Below are 27381 nucleotides of genomic sequence, written 5' to 3'. Positions count from 1 at the left end.
TGCTATTTCCTTATTGAATTTTTCTCTGGATCATCTACCTATTATATAGAATGATGGACTGAAGACTCCTATACTGTGTTGGCTGTCTGTTTCTTTTTCAATTCTGTCAATGTTCCATCATTTGGTGGCTTTGATGTTATGTGCATATAAATGTATAAATATTTTATTTGGTCAGTTGATGCTTTTGTCATTATATAATGTCCTTTTTGTCTCTTGTGACAGTTTTTTACTTCAGCTCTATTTTGTCTTATTTTAAGTATGGTTAAAATACCTTCTCCCTTTTGGTTACCATTTGAATGGAGTATCTTTTCTCATCATTAAAATTTTGGCCTGTGTGTGTCTTTAGATCTAAAGTGTGTTCATTGTTAACAGCCTGTAACAGGATCTTGTTTTATTCATTAAGTGAATGTATGTCTTTCTATGAGAATTTAATCCATTGGGATTTAAAGTAATTTCTGTAGGGAGGGACTAATCATTAACATTTTGTTAATTATTTGTCTTGGAGCTGTTTTGTCTTTTTCTTTTTTTGCTTGCTTGCTTCCTGTGTATTTAATTATTTATTTATTGTAGTGACAATCATTAATTCCTTTCTTATTTCCTTTTGTGTATCTTCTATAGGTATTGTATCTGTGGTTACCATGGGGATTATGTAAACTGTTTTAAACTGGTAACAACTTAACTTCAATCACATTTAAGAACCTCACTCTTTATACCTTGCTCCCACAACTTGATTATTAGTTTTATTATATCTTTTTACATTCTGTATCCTTTAACATAAATTTACAGTTATTTTTATGCTTAAATTGTATATAATTAAATGTGATTTAATGCACCCACTTTATAGTAATGCAGGATTCTGTATTTGTTTGTGTATTTACCTTTACCAGAGCATTTCATCTGTTTGTATGCTTTCAAGTTGCTATCTTGTATCCTTTCATTTTCACTTGATTGACTCGTTTTAGCAATTTTTTTTTGTATTGTATTGCAGATCTAATAGTGATAAACTTCCCCAGCTTTTTTGTTATCTAGGAACATCTTAATTTTGCCTTCATTTTTGAATAAAAGTTTGCTGGATATAGTTATTTTTGCTTGGTAGTTTTCTCGTTCTGTACTTAGAATCTATCATCCCACTCCCTTGTAGCCTTCTAGGTATCTGCTGAGAAAACTACTGATAATCTTGTGGGAGCTACCTTGAATGTAATGGGTTGCTTTTCTCTTGTTACTTTCAGAATTCTTTATCTGTGACTTTTGACACCTTGTCTGTGCTTTTCAGTATAGATCTCTTGAGTTATTCTAGTTGGAAGTTTCCGAGCGTTTTGAATTTGAGAACCCTCAAATTTGGGGAGTTTGGGGCCATTATTTGCAGAGGCTTTCTGCTCATTTTCTCTCTCTTCTATTAGATTCCCATATTCATGTATTGGTCTTTTCAGTGGTGCCTCATAAATCCCTTGGGCTCTGTTCACTTTTTTCCTTCTTTTTTCTTTTGCTCCTATAACTTGATAATTTCAAATGATTTGTCATCAAGTCCACTAAGTATTCTGCTTGATATAGTCTGGTGTTGATCCCATGTAGTGAATTTTTCAATTCATTTATTCTTCAGATCCAGAATTCCTTTGGCTCTATTTTAGAGCCTCTGTTTCTTTGTTAATATTTTTATTTCTTCATGCACAATTTTTCTAATTTCATTTAGTTTTCTTTCTGTTTTCTCTTTTACCTCATTGAACATCTTGATGTTGGTTATTTTGAATTCTTTAATGGGTAATTCACAGATCCCCATTTCTCTAGGGTCAATTTCTGGAGATTTATTTCTTTGTTGGGGCTGTATTTCCCTGTTTCCTTGTATGTTTAGTTTTCTTATGTTGAAATTTGGGCATTTGAAAAAACAACCACCTTTCCCTGTCTTTTCACAGTATCTTTGTACAGAGGAAGACCTTTACTATTCAGTTCAGGTATATACTCTGGGAACCTCTCAAACCTTTTCTAGAAATGCATTTTCTCTGAGCTTGTGTGTATAATCTTTTATCTGAAGAGGCTTGTCTCTTTGTACTTAGAAGCTCCCCACTGACATCTGTCTTCCATATTACAGTTTTGGTTTTATAAACCATGCTTTTTGGAGGTCTCCCTGCTGTCTGTTAGTATGATTTTTCTGGTGCTGTACCAAGCTAATAGGCTCACCTATGTTCTCATCTGGCCCCTAGATATTCAACATGTGCTACTCCCTCCAAGTCAGGTGAAACAGAAACCAGTGCCTTGGACAGCCCCCTGAAAAGCCAGAATATTGCATGAAAGTTCCACTCTTCTCTTTCCTTTTTGAAGGAGAAGCCACAGTGAGGAATTTTGATTGTGCCGTACTGTATCAGGAGGGGTTTAGGATATGGTGGATAAGTGCAACAGACTTTCCTACCCATTACAAAAAACCTCTTCTTTGCCTTGCTGTTGCTTGGGGTCCTATAACCTCTTGACTGGCTTCTGGAATTCTGACAAAGGAAATTTGATCCATCCCATGAGTGATGAGGGTGTTGGTCTTCCTATTCTGCCATCTGCTGGTGTCACCACACTGTAGTACTTAAGGTCTTCCATCCAGTGACCATACCATGTTCTAAACCAGTTTTATTTGTTTATTTATTATGCTTTTACTCCTTCTTTTTCTGTTTTTCTCCCAGAAATGTTCTTTATCTTCATCTTAGCTATTTTGGATGTACTAACCTATATGAAGATGCATTTTCCTCAAAAACTTTTTAAAAAACTTTTTCCGCTGGCACTGCACTGTTACTTTAATTTGCTTTTCTATTTGTTTCATATGTTTTTGTCTACAGGCAGATTTTAAGCACCTTTAGAGCAAGTCATTGTAATTTTGTCTCTTCTCTACATGTGTAACTAGTATAATGCTATACTTCTTGGTTAAAATTATTCTTTTATACTGTGAAAAGCATCAAGATTTGTTGATTGAAAAGAGTGATTAGTAGCATCTACTTGATGTGACCTTAAGCACCTACTACCTTTGTTTTAATATTTATTATATTAATTAAACCTTGAGCAGAATTATTTATATTTCTTAATTTAAGAAATAAATGATAGAGTAATTATTGACTGAGGCCCAAGTAATGGTAATTAATATGTATGAGAATCCCATTTCTATATTCCCTGTTTTTTGGGGGGAAAAGGCTGAAATTAGTTGATACTTAAGTAAGTTTAGAATTGAGATATCCCTTTATGATGTTATAAGTCACATAGTGGCAAGTAGTTATTTTTTAAGCAATAATTGAAAAAATAATTTTGATTTGAGAATTTTGATTTGTGACCTTAGGCACCACTTTGTTGGTAATCAACTATTTCTGGGAAAGAATAAATATGTACTTTTTTGAGTTTCTCTTGGTAATTTGGTGCCTGCTATGTGTGGTAGGTAGTAGGCATTCACTTGATATTGAATGAGTATGTCTAGTTATTCTTTAGATTCATATTAATATTTATTAAACCCTTACAGCATGTAAACCATTTTCACATTCTTTATTCATCTTAAAAAACTGAGGTATAGGAATTATTAATCTTTCACATAATAAGCAGTTGTTGCAATGGATTAAGTAATTTGTTTAAGTGGCAATGCCAGGATTCAAATTCTTTTCTCATCTAGTCGTATTTTCTGGAAGTAAAGAGATAATATATTGAGAAAACATTTAAGGTTTTATTTTTTTTATAGTATTGGTTTCAGGTGCACAACATAGTAATTCAACATTCAGATACGTTTGAAATGATCACAATAGGTCGAGGTAATGTCTTATTTTACCTGGGTATTTTTTCTCCCCCAGAATCCACCGAACCCACCAGTATCACCAGGGAAGTCTGTAGTTGACGTCAACAGCAATAATAACAATGTGCCGTACAGGTGAGAATTGTAAACAGTCTGTTTGTCAAGTTTTTAAATAACAGAACAAGGTTCTGATTTTATTTTACAGGAAAATTTTGCAATGTATTCCTATTTGTTTATGTAGAGATAAGTGGTATACTGGATTTAGATTTTCTTCTTTTTTGTTTTGTTATAATTGCTCATTTGTGGTTACTGGTTTTGCTAATTAATTTTGAGGCTTTCTTTGGTCACTGAAGACTTCTTTAACCACTTGTACTAAATAGTATTCTTTCAAAGTAATAGAGAAATGCTTTGATCAGGGTGATAAAAACTAATGTCTACAGATATTAGGATGTACGTTTGGCTTTTTGTTAAAGTGTTGAGGACATTATAATATAAGAGAAAGACTCTTCCTTAATTCCATAGACCCTGGCATGCTGAAGTCTGTGTGCCGTCATTACCTCTGCAGTCATTTGCACTTTAGTGCTACAGTACCCAGGTCTTGCCATGCTTTCCCCTATCGGCCACTGCTTTCTCTGTTCATTAATTGATGTCCTCCTGAATGGCATTTTCATTGACTGTTTGTGTGTATATATATATTTTGTAGAAATGCAGGCACAGTGAGACAGATGCTGGAGTCTAAAAGGAATGTAAGTGAGAGTGCACCACCAACCTTTCCAACCCCTGTGAATACAGGTAATATTTTTTTAATTTTTTAAAGAAAACTCATTTTCTTAGGAATTGAAGGCTTTGGTTCTCTTTAATTACATCTTTTTGAAATTGAAATGATCTAAGGGAATGAGGTATTTATCTGAAATTAAATAAGTACAAAAATTTATTAAAAAATCAGGATTATAGATATGAATGCAAATATAGAAATTCAAGTCTAGGGATTCTCACATTTTCTGGTTTCTGTATCCTGGTATAATCTTATAATAATAATGTAAATGTGGCTTATATGATTTGATTTTTACTGTAGTAGAAATTAAAACATAAAAATTTTTATTTTTTTAATTTTTTTTTAAAGGTTTTATTTATTTATTTACGAGAGAGAGTGAGTGAGAGAGAGAGCCCAAGAGGGGGTAGGGTCAGAGGGAGAAGCAGACTCCCTGCTTGAGTTTTGTAACTCAATAGATATAAGAATCTAGCTATCTTCAACTGTCTTAATGTTTTAAGTGTAAGAGAATTTGTAAAACTGTAAACAATAACTCTTCTCACTAATTGTTTTAAGCCTGAAAAAGTTATTTTTCATTAAAACATGTTATTTGTGTTACATGATATAGGTTTGTTATTATTTTTAAATAGACATTTAAGAATTTTTATGTTTTGGTGCCTGGGTGGCTCAGTCGGTTAAGCAACTGCCTTCGGCTCAGGTCATGATCTCAGAGCCCTGGGATCGAGTTCCACATCGGGCTCCCTACTCAGCGGGGAACTTGCTTCTCCCTCACCCTCTCCCTCTGTGTATGCTTTCTTTCTCTCTCAAATAAATAGATAAAATCTTTTAAAAAAATAGTGATGACTCTTACTAGATTGTCTGTTTGAGTTTATATATTGTCAGTGTCCTAGGCATTTATGTTTTTACTGTAGTTTCAAAAATATCTGTACAATTTTACCAAGTTTTCAGTGTTTTTCAGTCATTTTTCCAGTTACTCTGAAGTGATGATAATAATTTTCAGACACTGTTTTGATACTGAGATAGCAGTCTTCCATATTAATCATAAGCTGTGTGCCAAACATAGATGCAAAAATGCTTCTATAAATTTAATTCCAAGAATTTCCTGAACTTAAATCTGGAAGAAACTTTATTATAAAAGACTTTACTGTATCTACTGCAGTTCATTAAATTTTATCGTGTTGTATTATGCTAGCTGATAAATGAAGACAGCCATATAAACTGAGACTTCTTTTTTCTTTTTATAGTATCTTCAACCAGTCTTGTCACTCCTCCAACAGTTGTCAGTAGTCAACCTAAATTGCAGACTCCAGTGACTTCTGGTTCTCTGACAGCAACGTCAGTTCTTCCTGCACCCAACACAGCTACAGTAGTTGCTACTACTCAGGTGCCTAGTGGAAATCCCCAACCTACAATCTCTTTACAACCTTTACCAGTGATTTTGCATGTACCTGTTGCGGTATCCTCCCAGCCTCAACTCCTACAGAGCCATCCAGGGACTTTAGTGACCAATCAACCATCTGGCAACGTTGAGTTCATTTCTGTACAAAGCCCACCTACAGTGAGTGGTCTTACCAAAAATCCAGTATCCTTGCCAGCCTTGCCAAACCCCACTAAACCAAACAATGTTCCTTCTGTGGCCAGTCCTAGTATTCAAAGGAACTCTCCTGCCAGTGCTGCACCATTAGGAACAACGCTTGCTGTACAGGCTGTTCCAACAGCACACTCTATTGTACAAGCCACAAGGACTTCTTTACCTACAGTAGGCCCATCAGGACTGTATAGTCCATCAAATAATCGAGGTCCTATACAGATGAAAATTCCAATTTCTGCTTTTAGTACTTCATCTCCTGCAGAACAGAGCACTGCTACCCCAAGAATTGGTAAGTCACTGTGTAGGCTTAATAATAGAAATATAGTAGTCTTGTTAATGGCCTATTTAGATAATTGAACATTTGTGTATGTTTATGGAAGTGGCTATTTTTATTTGAAGAAGAAAGTAAATAGAATATCCTAGAGATGATTTTTAGTAAGTTTTTAATTACCTTAAGAAATAATATTAAGATGGTATTTGAGAGAGAGTTTATTTTGAATGAAAAGTTAGAATTTTAATTTAGCTTTTAGTAATTTTTCCTAATCTGGGTGAAATTTTTTAGGCTTTGAGGCAAGCATTATGAATTAAAGTATATCATTCTACATAATATATGCTTACAAGAGGAAATGACAAACCACGTATCTTCCCTACCATTTATTAAAATCCTTTGTGCATTCATCATTCACATCTTCCAAATTGGAACAATTTAAAAAATAGGTTCTTCTCTCTCTCATTTACTATAAAATGTTTGCTTCTTGTTTTCTCTTTTATATATTTCCCCCATGACATATGATTATGTTTGTATATGTCTTGTATATTTTCCAGTATTGCAAAAAGGAGAAATTGATTGTACCTGTATTTAAAATCTGTAAAATTGTATGTCTTCCTTGTTCTTAAGAAGCGTACATTTTGTATGCATTCTTAAACTTCCTCATTCTTCATTGCTGGCTTCACATTTATTCCCACTGTTGTAAAGATAGGCGCAAAAGGGGGTAGGAATTGTGCAATAGTGAAATTGCTGCTGGTTTCTCTCTTATTGATATAGTAACTATGAAATAGAAGAAACAGATTCTAGAGTGTGAAATTTCATAAGTGAGATATATAAGCCTTTTGTTTTTTTAAATTTGTCATGTAGCCATTAGTAGTGTACTTACCCTCTGAGTATATTTTCTCATAAAATAGTGCTTGTAGTATTTTATAAGGTTGTTGAGAGTAAATGAGTAGATGATCAAAATTATCAATCTCATACAAATTTACATCTGGGATACAAGAGGAAATCTGAAATTCTATATAAAAATGTAATTATTGATAGTATTTAAAATGTAAATGCTCACATAGTATAATAACAATATTTGTTAGCCCTACGTGCTACCACAGTACTCTTAGACACTCTCATTCATGTTTGCAGCACTGAAAGATGCTTACTTTTCAGTGAATGAGCAAGATTTTGGGGGGTTATTTCATTTTTCTCTAATTTCTTTTTCTAATCCTTAGTATATTTTAATATGTCAGGTAGAAGGTGATTTCTCATAAACATTGTTTTATGTGATTTTTAGAGTTTTTCCTCCTTATGAAGTATTGAGCCTAAGTTGACACTTTTTAATTCATGGTCAGAAGATACATTCTTAAACATAGAACTTTTCCTGATAGACCATGGCTTGAAAAGAAATAAATAACTTAAAAGATTTTGCTTAGTTTTGTGAATGCTTATACCCTAAACACTTCTGCGGGTCTCAGAGTTATCATTTAATTATTTTGTTTTCTTAAAATTTTATGACCATTTGTTGACACAAAGGGTATATTTTTTCCCAAAATTAGCTAGCTAATGCACTCTATTAGTTATAGTGTTAGTCTGTTTTGTATTTATTTAATTACTTGACTGTTCTTAATTGTTTTTGTATGTAAAACTAATAGTTTTCACCTCTACATCATTCTACCTTTGTGATAATATACATTTATACTTAAAATTTTATATTTTAACATATACTTATTTAATACATTTTCATGTACTTTATTGTATAAATTAAGGAGATCTTCATTTCAAGTTCTGTTTATAGAGTGCTTACTTATTTTTGAAAGTAGATGATTGGATATGATAAGCTTTTTTGTATATTTTTCGTCATGCTAATTAGAATGAGATCTGATGAAATGATATATTCTTTAATCATGCATAAATTTAGAGGTGCCATAAATGATGTTACAGTAGGTATTTAGCTGTTTAGGCTTCCCAAAACCTAAGATGAAACCATATGGCGAATTTTGGCTGAATATGAAGGTTGAAGCCAACCTTTAGTACATTTGTAATATGATAAATCAGTTAGTTGTATAATTAAAGCTTTTTGTTTTTTTAAAGATATTTTATTTATTTATTTGACAGAGAGACACAGCGAGAGAGGGAACACAAGCAGGGGGAGCAGGAGAGGGAGAAGCAGGCTTCCCGTGGAGCAGGGAGCCCGATGCGGGGCTTGATCCCAGGACCCTGGGATCATGACCTGAGCCGAAGGCAGATGCTTAATGACTGAGCCAGCTAGGCGCCACCTTTTTTTTTTTTTAAGATTGATTGATTGATTGATTTGACACAAAGAGACACAGCGAGAGAGGGAACACAAGCAGGGGGAGTGGGAGAGGGAGAATAATTAAAACTTTTTAAGTCTTATACTTATGTAGGTATTACTGACTTAATGAGAACATAGGCTATCTAACTAGAATGCATGCGTTTGTATGTCTTTTATTATAGTTCATGTGTCCTCATAGAGTAAGTCAATATTTTCTGTTGACAGTAAAGTAAAAATCCTCCTAGAGACTTCTGGGAGATTTAGGGCCTAAATTATAATTTTTATTCATTCATGGGGAGGAGTTGAGATGCTGGAGAAGTAAGGGGACCCTATGCTTGCCTCATCTCTCGAGTACATTAGTAGTATCAAGCTAGGTAAATATCAAATCATTTTAAATGCCCAAGAAGTCAGTTTGAGGGAGCAAGCTACAGAACTAGGATAGAGAAACAGTTACATTGTGGTACATAGAAGCTGCAGAGAGTTGATTTGGGGGAGAAAAGAACTGTAGGAGGAGAGGGAGCCCTGATTATGGAGAGGAAAGGGAAAGAGAGAGAGAGAGGGAGGGAGAGAGAAAAGCAGTATACAGGGGATTACACTAGAAAAACTTTTCCTCAAAACTATTGACTGGGAAAAGGAGAGGGACTGACTACTGCAAGTTATTATAAGCAGTGGATCACAAAGTCTGAAGTTTTAGAAGGCCTTGCCATCACCACGTTTGTGCCTGGCAGGCTTAGTCGTGCTCCTGTGGGGAAGGAGGACAGAGACCTGGGAGTGGGCAGCATGGTCTGAGGATCCCCTGGGTCGCACAGGGAGAAACAATTCCCTCTCTTGGAGTGCATTTGGGAGTGGTGGCACAGCCTGTCCAGGGACAAAAGAACTGGTGCTGCCTTGTTTCCTATCATAGGAATAAAGACACTGGCTTAGGGCAGCAAACTTTGGTGCTGGCTTTTTGCTGCACTTACCATAAACTCTGAACTGCTGCCTGGTTGTGCGACTGCTTTTCTGGGACAAAACAGCAAACAGCAAAAGCATGGCGAGACCATCCCCCAGAGGATCAGTGTTGCTCCCTAAAACTTGGAGTTTTATCTCAGCACATGCCTGAGATAAAACACAGGAGTACTGTGCCCCCTGGCAGGCATACAGCTTGGACACAAACAGGGTGAAGGCAGGAATCTGACAGAAACTGGGGACACAAGAAGGGTGATTGTTTGCTCTTCTATGAGGGCTTCCTCACAGAAGAGTGGCAGGGGCGAACTCACTCCCCTGCGCTGGTTCTAGGTACAAGAGAGGGGTCTGATGCCATTCCTCCCCCACTTCAGCACTGACCTACTAGAGTGAGCAAAATACCACCACCCAGTGGAGGCCAGAGCTGCTTACACCAAACCCTGCCCCCATGCACCCTGCAGGTGCATCTTCACTAGGACAAGTCTGCCTGAAGAATCAGCACAGCACGCCACTCCCGCAGAAGACCAGCATGAACCCCACACAGCACCAAGTCTACTGAAGAGAGTGCTTTAAAGCTTCAGCTCTAGGAGAAATAGAGTCTAGCTGCCATTTTTTTTTTTTTTAACCTCCTCTTAATATAGCCATTCCTCTCAAGATCAGTAATATAACAGGCTTTCCCAACAATCACAAAAATCAGTGACATGAAAAGAAGAGGGAAAAAAGATACTGGATTACAAATGTAGACTTACGGAACTCATCGACTCCTTAAAGCATAGTAGCATTTGTATCATAGGAGTCCCAGAAGAAGAAGAGAGAGAAAAGGGGCAGAAGACTTAGCCAAGCAAATTATAGCTGAAAACTTCTCTAATCTGGGGTAGGAAACCGACATCAAAGTCCAAGAAGCACAGAGAACTCCCATTAAATCCAAGAAAAGCTGACCATCGCCAAGGAATATTATAGTCAAATTCACAAATACAGGAAAGAATCCTGAAAGCAGCAAGGTAAAAAAAAAGTCCTTAACCTACAAGGGAAGACAGATCAGATTCGCAACAGATCTGTCCACAGAAACTTGGCAGGCCAGAAGGGAGTGACATGATATATTCAGCATGCTGAATGGGAAAAATATGCAACCAAGACTACTTTATCCAGCAAGGCTGTCATTCAGAATAGAAGGAGCAATAATGGGTTTCCCAGACAGACAAAAACTAAATGAATTCGTGACCACTAAACCAGCACTGTAAGAAATATTAAAGGGGACTCTGAGTGGAGAAAAAAAGACCAAAAGCAACAAGGACTAGAAAGGCACAGAAACACCCACTTTACAGTTAACACAGTGGCATTAAATTATATCTATCAGTAGTTACTCTGAATGTAAACGGACTAAATGCTCCAATCAAAAGACATAGGGTATCAGAATGGATAAAAAAAGACACATCTATATGCTACAAGACATATCTATATGCTGCCTACAAGAGACTCATTTTAGACCTAAAAGCACCTCCAGATTAAAAGTGAGGGGATGGAGAACCATCTGTCATGCTAATGGATGTCAAAAGAAAGCTGGAGTAGCTGTACTTACATCAGACAAACTAAATTTTAAACCAAAGACTGTAACAAGCGATGAAGAAGGGCACTGTATCATAATTAAGGGGTCTATCCACCAAGAAGATCGAACAAAGGTAAATATTTATACCCCCAACTTGGGAACACCCAAATATATAAATCAACTAATAGCAAACATGAAGAAACTCATTGATAATAATACAGTAATAGTAGGGGACTTTAACATCCCATTTACAGCAATGGATAGATCATTTAAGCAGAAAATCAACAAGGAAACAATGGCTTTGAATGACACACTGAACCAGATGGACTTAACAGATATATTCAGAACATTTCATCCTAAGGCAGCATACACATTCATTTTTCTTTTCTTAAGATTTTATTTATTTTTGTGAGAGAGAGTGTGCGCGCATGAGCAGGGGAAGGAGCAAAGGGAAAGAGCAGAGGGAGAAGCAGACCTCCTGCTGAGCAGAGACCCCTGACTCGGAACTTGCGCTTAACAGACTGAGCAACCCAGGTGCCCAGAATACACATTCTTTTTGAGTACACATGGGACTTTCTCCATCATAGGAATAAAGACACTGGCTTAGGGCAGCAAACTTTGGTGCTGGCTTTTGCTGCACTTACCATAAACTCTGAACTGCTGCCTGGTTGTGCAACTGCTTTTCTGGGACAAAACAGCAAACAGCAAAAGCATGGCAAGACCGTCCCCCAGAGGATCAGTGTTGCTCCCTAAAACTTGGAGTTTTATCTCAGCCACATGCCTGAGATAAAACACAGGAGAATAAATCATGTACTGGGTCGTAAATCAGCCCTCAACAAGTACAAAAAGATTGAAATCATACCATGAATATTTTCAGATCACAACACTATGAAACTTGAACTCAACCATAAGAAAAATTTTGGAAAGGCCACAAATACATGGAGGTTAAAGAGCATTCTAAGGAATGAATGGGTTAACCAGGAAATTAAAGAAGAATTTAAAAAAATACATGGATGCAAATGCAAATGCAAATACAGCAGTCCAAAACCTTTGGAATGCAGCAAAGGCAGTCCTAAGAGGGAAGTATATTGCAGTACAGGCCTACCTCAAGAAGCAAGGAAAGGCTCAAATACACAAACTGACTTTACGTCTAAAGGAGCTAGAAAAAGAACAGCAAATAAAGCTTAAAACCAGCAGAAGAAGGGAAATAATAAAGATTAAAGTAGAAATAAATCATATAGAAATAAAAAACCAGTAGAACAGAGCAATGGAACTAAGAACTGAACTATTAATTCTTTAAAAGAATTAATAAAAGTGATAAACCCCAGCCTTATCACAAAGAAAAGAGAAAGGACCTGAATAAAATCACAAGTGAGAGAGGAGAGATCACAGCTAACACCACAGAAATACACTTAGAATATTAATGAAAAATTATATGCCAACAATCTGGGCAATCTGGAAGAAATGGACAAATTCCTAGAAACATACAAACTACCAAAACTGAAACAGGAAGAAATAGAAAATTTGAACAGACTCATAACCAGCAACGAAATTGAATCAGTAATCAAAAATCCTCCAACAAACAAAATTCCAGGGCCAGGTGGCTTCCCAGGGGAGTTCTACCAGACATTTAAAGAAGAATTAATACCTATTCTTCTCAAACTGTTCCAAAAAATACCAAATGGAAGGAAAACTACTAAACTCATTCTACAAGGCCAGTATTACCTTGATTCCAAAACCAAAGACCTCACTAAAAAGGAGAATTCCAAGCCAGTATCCTGGATGAACATGGATGCAAAAATTCTCAACAAGATAACTAACAAATCCAGTCCAATGGTACATTAAAAGAATTATTCATTATGATAAAGTGACATTCCCGGGTTTCAGGGTTGGTTCAGTATTTGCAAATCAATCAGCGTGATGCACCATGTTAATAAAAGAACGGAAAAGAACCATATGATCCCCTCTATAGATGGAAAAAAAGTATTTGGCAAAATGGAGCATCCATTCTTGATAAAAACCCTTAACAAAGTAGGTATAGACGGAACATACGTCAACATTATAAAGGCCATATACGAAAGACCCACAGCTATTGTCATCCTCAATGGGGAAAAACTGAGAGCTTTTCCTCTGTGGTCAGGAACACAACATGGATGTCTGCCCTAACCATTACTATCTATCTTTATCTATCTGTTTATCTATCTATCTACCTATCGATTGATTTATTGATTTTATTTATTTATTTGACAGAGAGACAGTGAGAGCAGGAACACAAGGAGGGGAGTGGGAGAGGGAGAAGCAAGCTTCCTCCTGAGCAGGGAGCCCGATGCGGGGCTCAATCCCAAGTCCCTGGGATCATGACCTGAGCTGAAGGCAGACACTTCACCAACTGAGCCACTCAGGTGCCCCTAAACATTACTGTGTAGCATAGTACTGGGAGTCAGCCTCAGCAATCAGACAACAAAAAGAAAAGGTATCCAAATCAGCAAGGAAGAAGTCAAACTTTCACTATTTGCAGATGACATGATACACTATGTAGAAAACCCGAAAGACTCCACCAAAAAATTGCTAGAACTAATACGTGAGTTCAGCAAAGTTGCAGGATATAAAATCAATGTACAGAAATCTGTTGCATTTCTTATACTTTGATAATGAAGCAGCAGAAAATAAATCAAGGAATCGATCCCATTTACAATTGCACCAAAAACCGTAATATACCTAGGAAGAAACCTAACCAGAGGTAAAAGATTCGTACTCTGAAAACTGTAGAACACTTATGAAAGAAATTGAAGAGGACAGAAAGAAATGGAAAAACATTCCATGCTCATGGACAGGAAGAACAAATATTGTGAAAATGTCTACACTACCCAAGGCAATCTACACATTTAATGCAATCCCTATCAAAATACCATTTTCACAGAGTTAGAACAAACAATCCTAAAGTTTGTGTGGAACCATAAAAGACGCTGAATAGCCAAAGCAATCCTGGAAAAGAAAACCAAAGTGGCAGGCATCACAATTCCAGATGTCAAGCTGTACTATAAAGCTGTAATCATCAAGACAGTATGGTACTGGCACAAAAACAGACACACAGATCAGTGAAACAATATAGAATCCAGAAATGGACCCACAACTATATGGTCAACTAATCTTTGACAAAGCAAGAAAGAAAATATCCAATGGAAAAAAGTCTCTTCCACAGATGTTGTTGAGAAAATTGGACAACCACATGCAGAATAATGAAACTGGACCACTTTCTTACAACATGCACAAAAATAAATTCAAAATGGATGAAAGACCTCAATGTGAGACAGGAAACCATCAGAATCCTAGAGAAGAACACAGGCAGAAACCTTTTTATATGGGCTGTAGCAACTTCTTACTAGACACATTGATGGTGGCGAGGCAAACAAAAGCAGAAATGAACTATTGGGATTTCATCAAGATAAAAAGCTTCTGGACAGTGGAGGAAACAATCAAAACTAAAACTAGAATGGTAGAACATACTGACATACATCATTGACAAATGACATATCAGATAAAGTGTTATTATCCAAAATCTATAAATAACTTACCAAACTTAATACCCAAAAAACAAATAATCCAATTAAGAAACAGGGCAGAAGACATGAATAGATATTTTCTCCAAAGAAGACATACAGATGGCTAACAGGCACATGAAAAAATGCTCAGCATTACCCATCATTAGGGAAATACAAATCAAAACCACAGTGAGATAACCACCTCACACCAGTTGAAATGGCTAAAATTAACAACTCAGGAAACAACAGATGTTGGTGAAGATACAAAGAAAGGGGAATCCTTTTGCACTGTTGGTGGGAATGCAAACTGGTGCAGCCACTCTGGAAAACAGTATGGAGTTTTCTCAAAAGGGTAAAAATAGAACCACCCTGCAATCCAGCAATTGCACTGCTAGATATTTACCCAAATGATAAAAAAATACATAGATTCAAAGGGGTACATGCACCCCGATGTTTATAGCAGCATTGTCAACAATAGCCAAATTATGGAAAAAGCCCAAATGTCCATCAAGTGATAAATGGATAAAGAAGACGTGGTATATATACACAATGGAGTATTACTCAGCCAACCAAAAAAAATCTTGCCATTTGCAATGATGTGGAGGGTGCTAGAGTGTATTATGCTAAGCAAAACAAGTCTCAGTCAGAGAAAGACAAATACCGTATGATTTCACTCATGTAGAATTTAGGAAACAAAAAATGAACATATGGGAAAGGGGGATAAAAGAGAGAGGGAAACAAACCGTAAGAGACTCTTAAGGTTAGAGAAAAACTAAGATTGATGGAGGGTTAAATGGGTGATGGGTATTAAGGAAGGTCACTTGTTAATGATGAGCACTGGGTGTTATCTGTAAGTGATGAATCACTAAATTTTATTCTTCAAACCAATATTTCACTATATGTTAAACTAGAATTTAAATAAAAATTTGGAAAATTTCATTCATTCATGAAATACTGAATACCTGTAATTGGTTTAAAATTTGCAGACACATATAAATGTACATATGGTCCTTATTCTCACCAAGCTTGCAATCAAATAGGGAACCTTGCCATTAAATAAGTAATTAATTGTAAATGTGGTTAATGTTAAGATTGGAGGTTTCTGTGAGGATGTTGGAGATCTGGAAAAGGTATGTGATAATAAATGGAAAAATGGTGGGCAATGGGATGAAAGGATTTTTGCAGGGGAATTTTACAGCCATGAACACTGGCTACAGTGAAGAATAGGGTTTGGGGGAGATAAAAGGTAGAGTTAGGGAGACCAGTTAGGAAGCTCTGGTAGTGATCTAGATGAGAAATGATGTTGTGAAAATGATTTAAAAGTTTTGAAATTCATTTAATACACTGAAAATCCAGCACCTACTAAGGGATACTCCTGTGAAAACCCTTTCATGACTCCAGTAAAAATGCAGTGTTGGCTAAAAGTGACAGTATGTTTTAACAATCATGAGAATTAGAGATGTTTCCCAAGCAATATAAAGATTTTGTGGTATAATTTCTGATTTCTCACCCTCACCAGTTTTATTGGTTGATAGATTGATTTATACTTATCTGAAGTAGATATTATAAGTGAAATGGTAAACTGTTATATTAAAAATCAAGGGGCGCCTGGGTGGCTCAGTCATTAAGTGTCTGTCTTTGAATCAGGTCATGATCAAAGGATTGTGGGATTGAGCCCCTCATCAGCCTCCCTGCTCCGCGGGAAGCCTGCTTCTCCTGATCCCCCTGCTTATGCTCCCTCTCTCAGTGTGTCTCTGTCTGTCAAATAAATAAATAAAATCTTAAAAAAAAAATCAAGAAAAAAGTCTACAATAAAGGAGCAGGGAATGTTAATTAAAACCTGGATTAAGGAATAAAAGTTATGTGAATAAAACTCTGTTCTAAAGCCAAGGGAATATATTCTAATATTATATATAAGAAACTTTGGTGGTAAATCACTAATAAAGTTTTATAATGACATCAATGTATTTTACTACTCTTACCATGTAGGAGCAGTAACCTGGAATTTTTAAAAAAAATTTTTTAAATTAACATATAATGTATTATTTGTTTCAGAGGTACAGGTCAGTGATTCATCAGTCTTAGACAATTCACAGCGTTTACCATAGTACATACCATCCCCAGTGTCCATCACCCAGCCACCCCATCCCTCCCACCCCCTCCACTCCAGCAACCCTCAATTTGTTTCCTCAGATTAAGAGTCTCTTATGGTTTGTCTCCCTTTCTGGTTTCGTCTTCTTTCCTTTTAAACTCCCTTCCCCGATGATCCTCTTGTTTCTCAAATTCCACACATCAGTGAGATCATATAATAATTATCTTTCTCTGACTTACTTCACTTAGCATAATACCCTCTAGTTCCATCCACATCCTTGCAAATGGCAAGATTTCATTTTTTGATGGCTGCATAATATTCCGTTACACACACCACACACACCACATCATCTTTACCCATTTGTCTGTTGATGGACATCTAGGCTCTTTTCATAGTTTGGCTATTGTGGACATTGCTGCTATAAACATTGGGGTGCAGGTGCCCTTTGGATCACTACATTTGTATCTTTGGGGTAAATACCCAGTAGTGCAACTGCTGGGTCGTATAGGGTAGTTCTATTTTCCACTTTTTGAGGAACCTCCATACTGTTTTCCTGAGTGGCTGCACCAGTTTGCATTCCCACCAACAGTGTAGGTAGGTTCCCCTTTTTCCACATCCTTGCCAACATCTGTCATTTCCTGACTTGATAATTTTAGCCATTCTGACTGGTGTGAGGTGGTATCTCACCTTTCTCCACATCCTCGCCAACATCTGTCGTTTCCTGACTTGGGAATTTTAGCCATTCTGACTGGTGTGAGATGGTATCTCATTGAGTTTTTGATTTGGATTTCCCTGATGCTGAGTGATGCTGAGCACTTCTTCATGTGTCTGTTGGCCATTTGTATGTCATCTTTGCAGAAATGTCTGTTCATGTCTTCTGCCTATTTCTTGACTGGATTATTTGTTTTTTGGGTGTTGAATTTGATAAGTTCTTTATAGATTTTGAATACTAGCCCTTTATTTGATATGTCATTTGCAGATATCTTCTTCCATTCTGTCAGTTGTCTTTTGGTTTTGTTGATTGTTTCCTTTGCTGTGCAAAGACTTTTTATCTTGATGAAGTCCCAATAGTTCATTTTTGCCCTTGCTTCCCTTGCCTTTGGCGATGTTTCTGGGAAGAAGTTGCTGTCTCTGAGGTCGAAGAGGTTGCTGCCTGTGTTCTCAAGGATTTTGTTGGATTCCTGTCTCACATTTAGGTCTTTCATCCATTTTGAGTCTTACTTTTGTGTGTGGTGTAAGGAAATGGTCCAGTTTCATTCTTCTGCATGTGGCTGTCCAAATTTTCCCAACACTATTTGTTGAAGAGACTGTCTTTTTTCCGTTGGACATTCTTTCCTGCTTTGTCGAAGAAGGTTAGTTGACCATAGAGTTGAGGGTCTATTTCTGGGCTCTCTATTCTGTTCCATTGATCTATGTGTTTGTTTTTGTGCCAGTACCATACTGTCTTGAGGATTACAGCTTTGTAATAGAGCTTGAGGTCCGGAATTGTGATGTCACCAGCTTTGCTTTTCTTTTTCAACATTCCACTGGCTATTCAGGGTCTTTTCTGGTTCCATACAAATTTTAGGACTATTTGTTCCATTTCTTTGAAAAAAGGTGATGGTATTTTGATAGGGATAACATTGAATGTGTAGACTGCTCTGGGTAGCATAGACATTTTCACAGTATTTGTTCTTCCAACCCATGAGTATGGAACATTTTTCCATTTCTTTATGCCTTCCTCAATTTCTTTCATGGGTAGTGTATAGTTTTCTGAATACAGATCTTTTGCCTCTTTGGTTAGATTTATTCCTAGGTATCTTATGGTTTTGGATGCAATTGTAAATGGGATCACCTCCTTAATTTCCCTTTCTTCCATTTTGTTGTTGGTGTATAGAAATGCAACTCATTTCTGTGCATTGATTTTATATCCTGCCACTTTACTGAATTCCTGTATGAGTTCTAGCAGTTTTGGGGTGGAGTCTTTTGGGTTTTCCACATAAAGTAGCATGTCATCTGCAAAGAGTGAGAGTTTGACTTCTTTTCCAATTCTGATGCCTTTTATTTCTTTTTGTTGTCTGATGGCTGAGGCTAGGACTTCTAGTAGTATGTTGAATAGCAGTGGTGATAGTGGACATCTCTGCCATTTTCCTGACTTAGGGGAAAGCTCTCAGTTTTTCCCCATTGAGGATGTTTGCTGTGGGTTTTTCATAGATGGGTTTTATGATATTGAGGTATGTACTCTCTATCCCTACACTCTGAAGAGTTTTAATCAAAAAAGGATGCTGTACTTTGTCAAATACTTTTTCTGCATCTATTGAGAGGATCATATAGTTCTTGTTTTTTCTTTTATTAATGGATTGTACTACATTGATTGATTTGCGGATGTTGAACCAACTTTGCAGCCCAGGAATAAATCCCACTTGGTCATGGTGAATAATCCTTTTAATGTACTGTTGGGTCCTGTTGGCTAGTATTTTGGTGAGAATTTTGACATCCATGTTCATCAGGGATATTGGTCTGTAGTTCTCCATTTTGATGGGGTCTTTGTCTGGTTTTGAGATCAAGGTAATGCTGGTCTCATAAAATGAGTTTGGAAGTTTTCTTTCCATTTCTATTTTCTGGAACAGTTTCAGAGGAATAGGTATTAATTCTTCTTTAAATGTTTGGTAGAATTCCCCTGGGAAGCCATCTGGCCCTGGGCTCTTGTTTGTTGGGAGATTTTTTATTACTGCTTCAATTTCCTTACTGATTATGGGTCTGTTAGGTTTTCTCTTTCTTCCTGGTTCAGTTTTGGTAGTTTATACGTCTCTAGGAATGCATCCATTTCTTCCAGATTATCTAATTTGCTGGCACATAGCCAGAACATAATATGTTCTTATAATTGTATTTTTTTTTTGGTGTTGGTTATGATCTCTCCTCTTTCATTCATGATTTTATTTATTTGGGTCTTCTTTTCTTTTTGATAAGTCTGGCCAGGGGTTTACCAATCTTATTCTTTCAAAGAACCAGCTCCTAGTTTCGTTGACCTGTTCTACTGTTCTTTTGGTTTCTATTTCATTGATTTCTGCTCTGATCTTTATTATTTCTCTTCTGCTGGGTTTAGGCTTTATTTGCTGTTCTTTCTCCAGCTTCTTTAGGTGTGGGGTTAGGTTGTGTATTTGAGACCTTTCTTGTTTCTTGAGAAAGGCTTGTATTGCTATATACTTTCCTCTTAGGACTGCTTTTGCTGCATCCCAAATTTTTGAACAGTTGTGTTTTCATTTTCATTTGTTTCCATGAATTTTTTTAAATTCTTCTTTAATTTCCTGGTTGACCCATTCATTCTTTAGTAGGATGCTCTTTAGCCTTCATGCATTTGAGTTCTTTCCAACTTTCCTCTTGTGATTGAGTCCTAGTATCAAAGCATTGTGGTCAGCAAATATGCAGGGAATGATTCCAATTTTTGGTACCAGTTGAGACCTGATTTGTGACCCAGGGTGTGATCTATTCTGGAGAATGTTCCATGTGCACTAGAGAAGAATGTGTATTCTGTTGCTTTGGGATGGAATGTTCTGAATATATCCGTGAAGTCCATCTGGTCCAGTGTGTCATTTAATGCCTTAATTTTCTTGTTCATCTTTTGCTTAGATGATCTCTTCATTTCAGTGAGGGGTGGGTATTAAAGTCCCCTACTGTTATTGTATTATTGTCAATGTGTTTCTTTGATTTTGTTATTAATTGGCTTATATAATTGGCTGCTCCCATGTTAGGGGCATAAATATTTACAATTGTTAGATCTTCTTGTTGGATAGACCCTTTAAGTATGATGTAGTGTCCTTCCTCATTTCTTATTATAGTCTTTGGTTTAAAATGTAATTTGTCTGATATAAGGATTGCCACCCCAGCTTTCTTTTGATGTCCATTAGCATGATAAATAGTTTTCCACCCCCTCATTTTAAATCTGGAGGTGTCTTTGGGTCTAAAATGAGTCTTGCAGACAGCATATTGATGGGTCTTGTTTTTTTATCCAGTCTGATAGCCTGTGTCTTTTGATTGGGGCATTTAGCCCATTTACATTCAGGGAACTATTGAAAGATATGAATTTAGTGCCATTGTATTGCCTGTAAGGTGACTGTTACTGTATATTGTCTGTGTTCCTTTCTGGTCTATGTTACTTTTAGGCTCTCTGCTTAGAGGACCCCATTCAATATTTCTTGTAGGGCTGGTTTGATGTTTGCAGATTCTTTTAGTTTTTGTTTGTCCTGGAAGCTTTTTATCTCCCCTTCTATTTTCAGTGACAGCCTCGCTGGATATAGTATTCTTGGCTGCGTATTTTTCTTGTTTAGTGCTCTGAATATATCATGCCAGTCCTTTCTGGCCTGCCAGGTCTCTGTAGATAGATAGGTCTGCTGCCAATCTAATGTTTCTATAATTGTAGGTTACAGACCTCTTGTCCTGAGCTGCTTTCAGGATTTTCACAAGTCTCTGAGACTTGTGAGTTTTACTATTAGATGTCGTGGTGTTGACCTATTTTTATTGCTTTGAGGGGGGTTCTCTGTGCCTCTTGGATTTTGATGCCTGTTTCTTTCCCCAAATTAGGGAAGTTCTCTGCTATAATTTGCTCCAATATACCTTCTGCCCCTCTCTTTCTTCTTCTTCTGGGATCCCAGTTATTCTAATGTTGTTTCACTTTATGGTTTCACTTATCTTTCGAATTCTTCCCTCGTGATCCCATAGTTGTTTATCTCTTTTTTTTAGCTTCTTTATTCTCCATCATTAGGTCTTCTGTATCACTAATTCTCTCTTCTGCCTCATTTATCCTAGCAGTTAAGCCTCTATTTTTGATTGCATCTCATTAATAGCCTTTTTGATTTTGACTTGGTTAGATTTTAGTTCTTTTATTTCTCCAGAAAGGGATTCTCTAGTATCTTCTATGCTTTTTTTCACGCCCAGCTAGTATTTTTATAATCGTCATTCTGAACTCTAGTTCCGATATCTTACTAATTTCTGTATTGATTAGGTCCCTGGCTGTCGGTGCTGCCTCCTGTCCTTTTTTTTGAGGTGATTTTTTTCCTTGTTGTCATTTTGTCCAGAGGAGAATAGATGAATGAGAGAACAAAATGCTAAAAGGGTAACAATGACCCCAGAAAAATATACACTAAACAAATCAGAAGAGTCCTGAAGTGGGGGGGAAAGGAATGGGGGAAAAAGAAAGGAATATGATCAGGCTGGTGAATAGAACAGAGCCACACACTAGATTTTGGGTGTATTTTGGTCTGTTAGAAGAAATTGCCTCCCAAAATTTTAAAGAAAGAAAAACATATATATATAGAAAAATAAGAGTCCATATGATGAAGGGATGGAATATGACTGTAAAGATGAAAATTTAAAAAGATTTTATGGGGCACCTGTGTGGCTCAGTCATTAGGCGTCTGCCTTTGGCTCATGTCATGATCCTAAGGTCCTGGGATCGAGCCCCACATTGGGCTCCCTGCTCAGCGTGAAGCCTGCTTCTCCCTCTCCCAGTCCCCCTGCTTGTGTTCCTTCTCTATCTTTGTCTCTCTCTGTCAAATAAATAAAATCTTTGTGGGAAAAAAAAGGTAATTAAAAAAGATTTTAAAAAAGGAATTGATAAGTTGGTTGATAAAAGAACAAAAAAATTTAAAAATCGAGAATGTGATCAGGTGGGAGAGTAGGACAACGTCATACACTAGATTACACAGGATACACAGGATATATTTTGGGCTGTTAGAAGAAACTGTATCACAAAATTTTAAAGAAAGGAAAGCATATATATACAAAAAATAAGGTTAAATACAATGAAGTGATAGAATATGATTGTAAAAATGAAAATTGAAGATTTTAAAAAAGGAATTGATAAGATGTTCGTTGAAAAAGGAAAGAAGAAAAAGTCAAGTATAAAAAATAGAAAAGGAAAATAATAAAGTTTTAAAAATTATCTTTGAAATACTAAGGAATCATGGGGATAAAATCCATGAATTCTATGTTCTGTATTACCCTCGTGCTGGGGTTTTGCTGTCCTCATTGATCGGTAAACTTTGTCTTGGCTGGATGGTCTGCTGATCTTCTTGTGGAGGGGCCTGTTGCAATGAGTATCAAATGTCTTTGCCTGATGCAGAATTGCACTGCTGTTGCCAGGAGCCAGGCTATGTAATCTGCTCGGGTTTGCTCTCGGTAGCTTTTGTTCCCTGAAAGCTTTCCATACAGCTTTGGAGGACAAGAGTGAAAATGGCAGCCTCCCAATCTCTGGTCCTGGAGGAGCCGAGAGCTCAGGGCCCCACTCCTCAGTGAGCCCTCAAGAGAAAAGCAGTCAGTCACTTCTTTCTCACCCATCTCCAGCCTCACTCCGTGCTCACCAGGCCTGTGACTGAGCATTTCTATCTCTGGCACATGACCCTGTGTGGAGTCTCCAAACCCAGCAGATCCATGCAGTGCACTCCCACGCCGCTCCTCCCTGGGGAGGAAGGACAGTCTCCCCGCATCTGCCGCTTGTTGGGTCCCTGCTGGAGAAGCAGTGGCCCGACTGTGCCGCGGATCACGGTTTATGGCAACCCCGAGCTGAGAGCCCGTGCCTCGGCTCCATCTCTGCAGCCAGCTTCCCCACTCCGATACCTGGGAGCTCTGCCGCACTCAGGCACCCCCAGACTTTCTGTGACCCTGAGGGTCCTGAGACCACACTGTCCCACGGAGGGTTCCACCACCCTCCCGCTTAGCCACCAGAGCTACGTCCATCCACAGAGCAGACTTTTAAACGTTCTGATTTTGTGCTCCACCGCTCTATCGCTTGCCCCGTAGCTGGCTGATGGAGGCCCCGTCCCCCGCGGTCTGTCTTCCCAAATGCAACCTCAGATATACTTCTCCACACGTCCTATCTTCCAGAAAGTGGTTACTTTTCTGTTCATAGAATTGCTACTATTCTTTTCTTCGATCTCCTGTTGAGTTTGTAGATGTTCTGAATGGTTTGATAACTATCTAGCTGAATTCCTGGGACCAGACAAAATTTAGGTCTCCTACTCTTCCACCATCATGCTCCTCCCCGGAATTTGTTTTTTATTAACTACTATTTCAGGAGTTTCACCATCTGGAACAGATGTTGATTCGTTATAAATGAAGTAATTTTAAGATATGTTTTAAAAGTAAAGAATGTATTAATATATTCTTCCTACAAGAAAACTAAGATAATTCAGAAAGGTAGAGATTATAAGGATCTCCTTGTTACTTCTCTAGCCTGGAAAAAACCTCTTTTAGTAGGTAGATGTTTATCCGTGTTTATTTTGATGTACAGGCGATTGTGTGTATGTGTGTGTTTTATATATAATGAAATACATAGTTCTACCTCTGTTTCTTTTTTTTTAGCATGAATGATTTACTCTATATGTGTTCTAAAGATTTGAAATGAAAGAAATGCCATATTTTGTCCACGAATGTTATTATCTACAGGAAGCAAGGATAGGATGTTTCAACATTGGAAATTCACCACATTACCAAAGAGAAAAAGTTATATAATCACCTCAGTAGATGCTAAAGACATTTGACAAAATTTAATACCTTCTCTTTAGAAGTTGAGGCAGAAAAACATACCTGATTTCTTTGCTGTTCTGGAAGTAACTTTCGTGTGTGTGTATATGCGTGTTTATCACAAACTCAATACAAATGAATTGAAAAATGCATTAAAATATCTGTGATTAAACTACTGAGATTATGCATATATATTTTCTCAGAATCACTGTGTAGTTTGCTAATGAATTTATTATATTTTTGCCATGTCATTTCATCTTTTTCTCAAAGGCATATAGTATGAAACAATTATGTTTTAACCATTTACTTATGTTAGGACATTTAAGTTATGCCTGTCCTAAATTACTTCTCTGAAGATATTTCTTAGGATAGAGTTAAATATTCTGGACAATGAGAGTATATGAAATTTTTTTCTCTCTATTGTGAATTTGCCCTTCTGAAAGTTATTGTAGCAATGGTCTATGAGAGTTCATTTACATATGTGACATGTTAAGAGAAAAAAAAAACAATTGGAAATAATTACATTAATTGTTGTATGTAAGATAACCAAACCTTTCACATCGTGTGGGTGTTTTTAAAAATGGCCTCTTTTTTTGACTCCTCAGAAAACCAGACAAACAAAACAATAGATGCTTCTGTTAATAAGAAAGCAGCTGATAGCACATCACAGGTAAGATTTCTTCATTGTTTCAAAGTAAAATTCTAATTACAGTGCACACGATAATGGATTTCCATCCAATAATCTTTAATACAATGAAAATTATTCTAATTTAGTAATCATACTTTTCAGACCTAGAATTTCTATTTTTGTTTTCCAGTTTCTACTTTTGAGATTTCTTGTACATTCATTAATATTATATTTTCCTTTATTTCTTTGAATATATACTTAAAAGATGCTTTGAAGTCTTTGCTGAATTCAACATCTGGTTCCACTTGGAGTCATTTTCTTTTGACTGTCTTTTGTCCTTAGTTGGGTTCTACTTTACTGGGCTTTTGCATGTTTGTGTAATAATTTTTGATAAATTTAAAATTTAGGAAATTTTGAAAATTGGACCTTATAAATACATTGCAGCAAGTAGATTCTGTTACATTCTTTAAGAATATGTTAAGAACTTTTAGTTTTGGATTTTAGATTGTTGTGTTAGTTAACAAATCGTTTTCTATTAAGTCGTCATCATAGAAAGATTTATAATTGTAAGATTTAGAATTACATCATTATTTTTGGATTGGGCCTGAATTTTTCAATGTCAAGGAATTACTTTCTTCAATTATGTAAAGTCTGAATTTTGCAATTGAAAACCTTAATCATTTGGAGCTGATCTCAGTATAATATAAAGTAATTATGATTAGTATTTATTACACAGCACATGTTATGCCTGGTGTTAAGCTCTTTGTCTGCATATTTGGTTTGATCCTCATTACAGACCCCATATCCGGAGTTTGGAAATTGAGGATCTTATCTTTTAACATAAATTCACATTGCTAATATGAGCTGGAACTAAAAGATGCCCTCAGTCTTTTTGACTTAAAGATACTGGTTCTTTAGGTCTGTATTGTACTGTTGCTGCTATTATGTAGTTAAAAAGTTTTTTTTAATTACATTTCTAATGATTTGGGACAATGGGTTGACTTAGGTCAGGTTGGATGTCAGTTAATAGTGTAGCACACCATATCTTATCATAGCATACCTTTTTTTTTAGGGGGAAAAACATAGATTATTTTATATAACTTAATTCTAGCTTTGAAGTTGCCTTTGGTGTTTTGGCAAATTAATAGTGATAATTTAATGTAGTATTGGTCAACATTTTAAATTCTGGAAAATGGTGTTTGTGTTGAATCAAGCACCTAATCACTTTAATAGCCCTATGCAATGGACAAATTAAAAAAAAAACTTTTAGAAATTCTTGTGAAAGTCTTTCAGAATTATTTTCTGTATGACAGATGTATAGCTCATGAGTATTCGGCATCATTTGTCTGACAAACTCTGTTTTTTCAAGGAATGCCATTTAGTGGTCCAGATGAACCAGCCTACTCATTATCCTTGTTGCCCCTTAGTATTATTTCATTTTTCCTTTATGTCTGCCAGAGTTTCCTTTGCAAAATGCAGAAGTTTTGTTTTTCAGAGTGGAAAAGCCACAGGCAGTGATTCAGGTGGTGTCATTGATCTCACAATGGATGATGAAGAGAGTGGAGGTTCACAAGGTACTTATAAGTAATTGTACCAGTACCAAGGAATGTGTTGATAACATTTTTTCCTTTTAATCCACTGTAGTAATCAGTGAAGACAGATCTCTACAACATTATGCTTGATGCATTTTTTTTTTTAAGATTTTATTTATTCATTTGAGACACAGAGATAGAGAGAGAGAGAGAGAGAGAGCATGAGCAGTGGGAGAGGCAGAGGGGAGGGAGAAGCAGACTCCTGGCTGAGCCAGAAGCCTGATGTGGGGCTCGATCCCAGGATCCTGGGATCATGACCTGAGCTGAAGGCAGACGCTTAACCATCTGAGCCACCCAGGCGCCCCTATGCTTGATGTATTTGTATCTGTTTTATCTATTTTAGAATAAGAGTTTTTATATTATGCCATATAGTGGTTAACTGTTTTTAAGGGCTTCGTCTGAGATGCAAACATTTATTCATAGGCTGTCATATACCTTTTTTGAGATTAGACACTCTATGTGTATCTTATTTTAATGACTGGATAGTGTAAATCAGCAACCGTCTATATTATCAAACAAAAGAACCTAAACAGCAGTAGAGTAATTGGAGTTCAAGATCACTGATAAACAAAACTCATCAATTTATAGGTGTTTGGTTAGGGGAATGTCCTTACTATAGATAATAGATGCATAGATGTGTATGAATATAGGAAATGAAATTATTCTGATTGACAGGATATTGTATTGAGTTCAGTAATAGGATTCTTTCATGAAAAACAGTGTACAACTATATTTCTATAAATGTGCATTAGAGTATGTGGTAAAATCAATAGTGAATTATTTAAGGCCATGATGTGATGTTTTAACCTGGTAAATGTGCACATAATTAAAATAGAAATAAACTGTTCTCTTAGTGGTAAATGTGACTGA

At 36.5% G+C, this 27381-nt stretch overlaps 1 protein-coding gene across 6 annotated transcripts in view; it reads left to right on the top strand.

The window, feature by feature from the left end:
• The window catches only part of ATF7IP (activating transcription factor 7 interacting protein), a 126045-nt gene that overhangs the window by 85523 nt on the left and 13141 nt on the right, over positions 1-27381 (top strand). For all 6 annotated transcript variants that reach the window (XM_035028176.1, XM_035028175.1, XM_035028174.1 and 3 more), the window contains exons 7-11: positions 3807-3883; positions 4452-4540; positions 5765-6400; positions 24897-24961; positions 26415-26493. In XM_035028176.1, the coding sequence (XP_034884067.1) occupies positions 3807-3883; positions 4452-4540; positions 5765-6400; positions 24897-24961; positions 26415-26493 (946 nt within the window). The remainder of the gene's footprint in view (positions 1-3806; positions 3884-4451; positions 4541-5764; positions 6401-24896; positions 24962-26414; positions 26494-27381) is intronic.

The sequence above is a fragment of the Mirounga leonina genome, unplaced genomic scaffold (assembly GCF_011800145.1).
Source record: "Mirounga leonina isolate KUSES-001 unplaced genomic scaffold, KU_Mleo_1.0 Mir_201, whole genome shotgun sequence".
Classification (NCBI taxonomy): domain Eukaryota; kingdom Metazoa; phylum Chordata; class Mammalia; order Carnivora; family Phocidae; genus Mirounga; species Mirounga leonina.
Note: the sequence above shows the minus strand (reverse complement) of the source record. Positions and strands in the feature narration are given on the sequence as shown.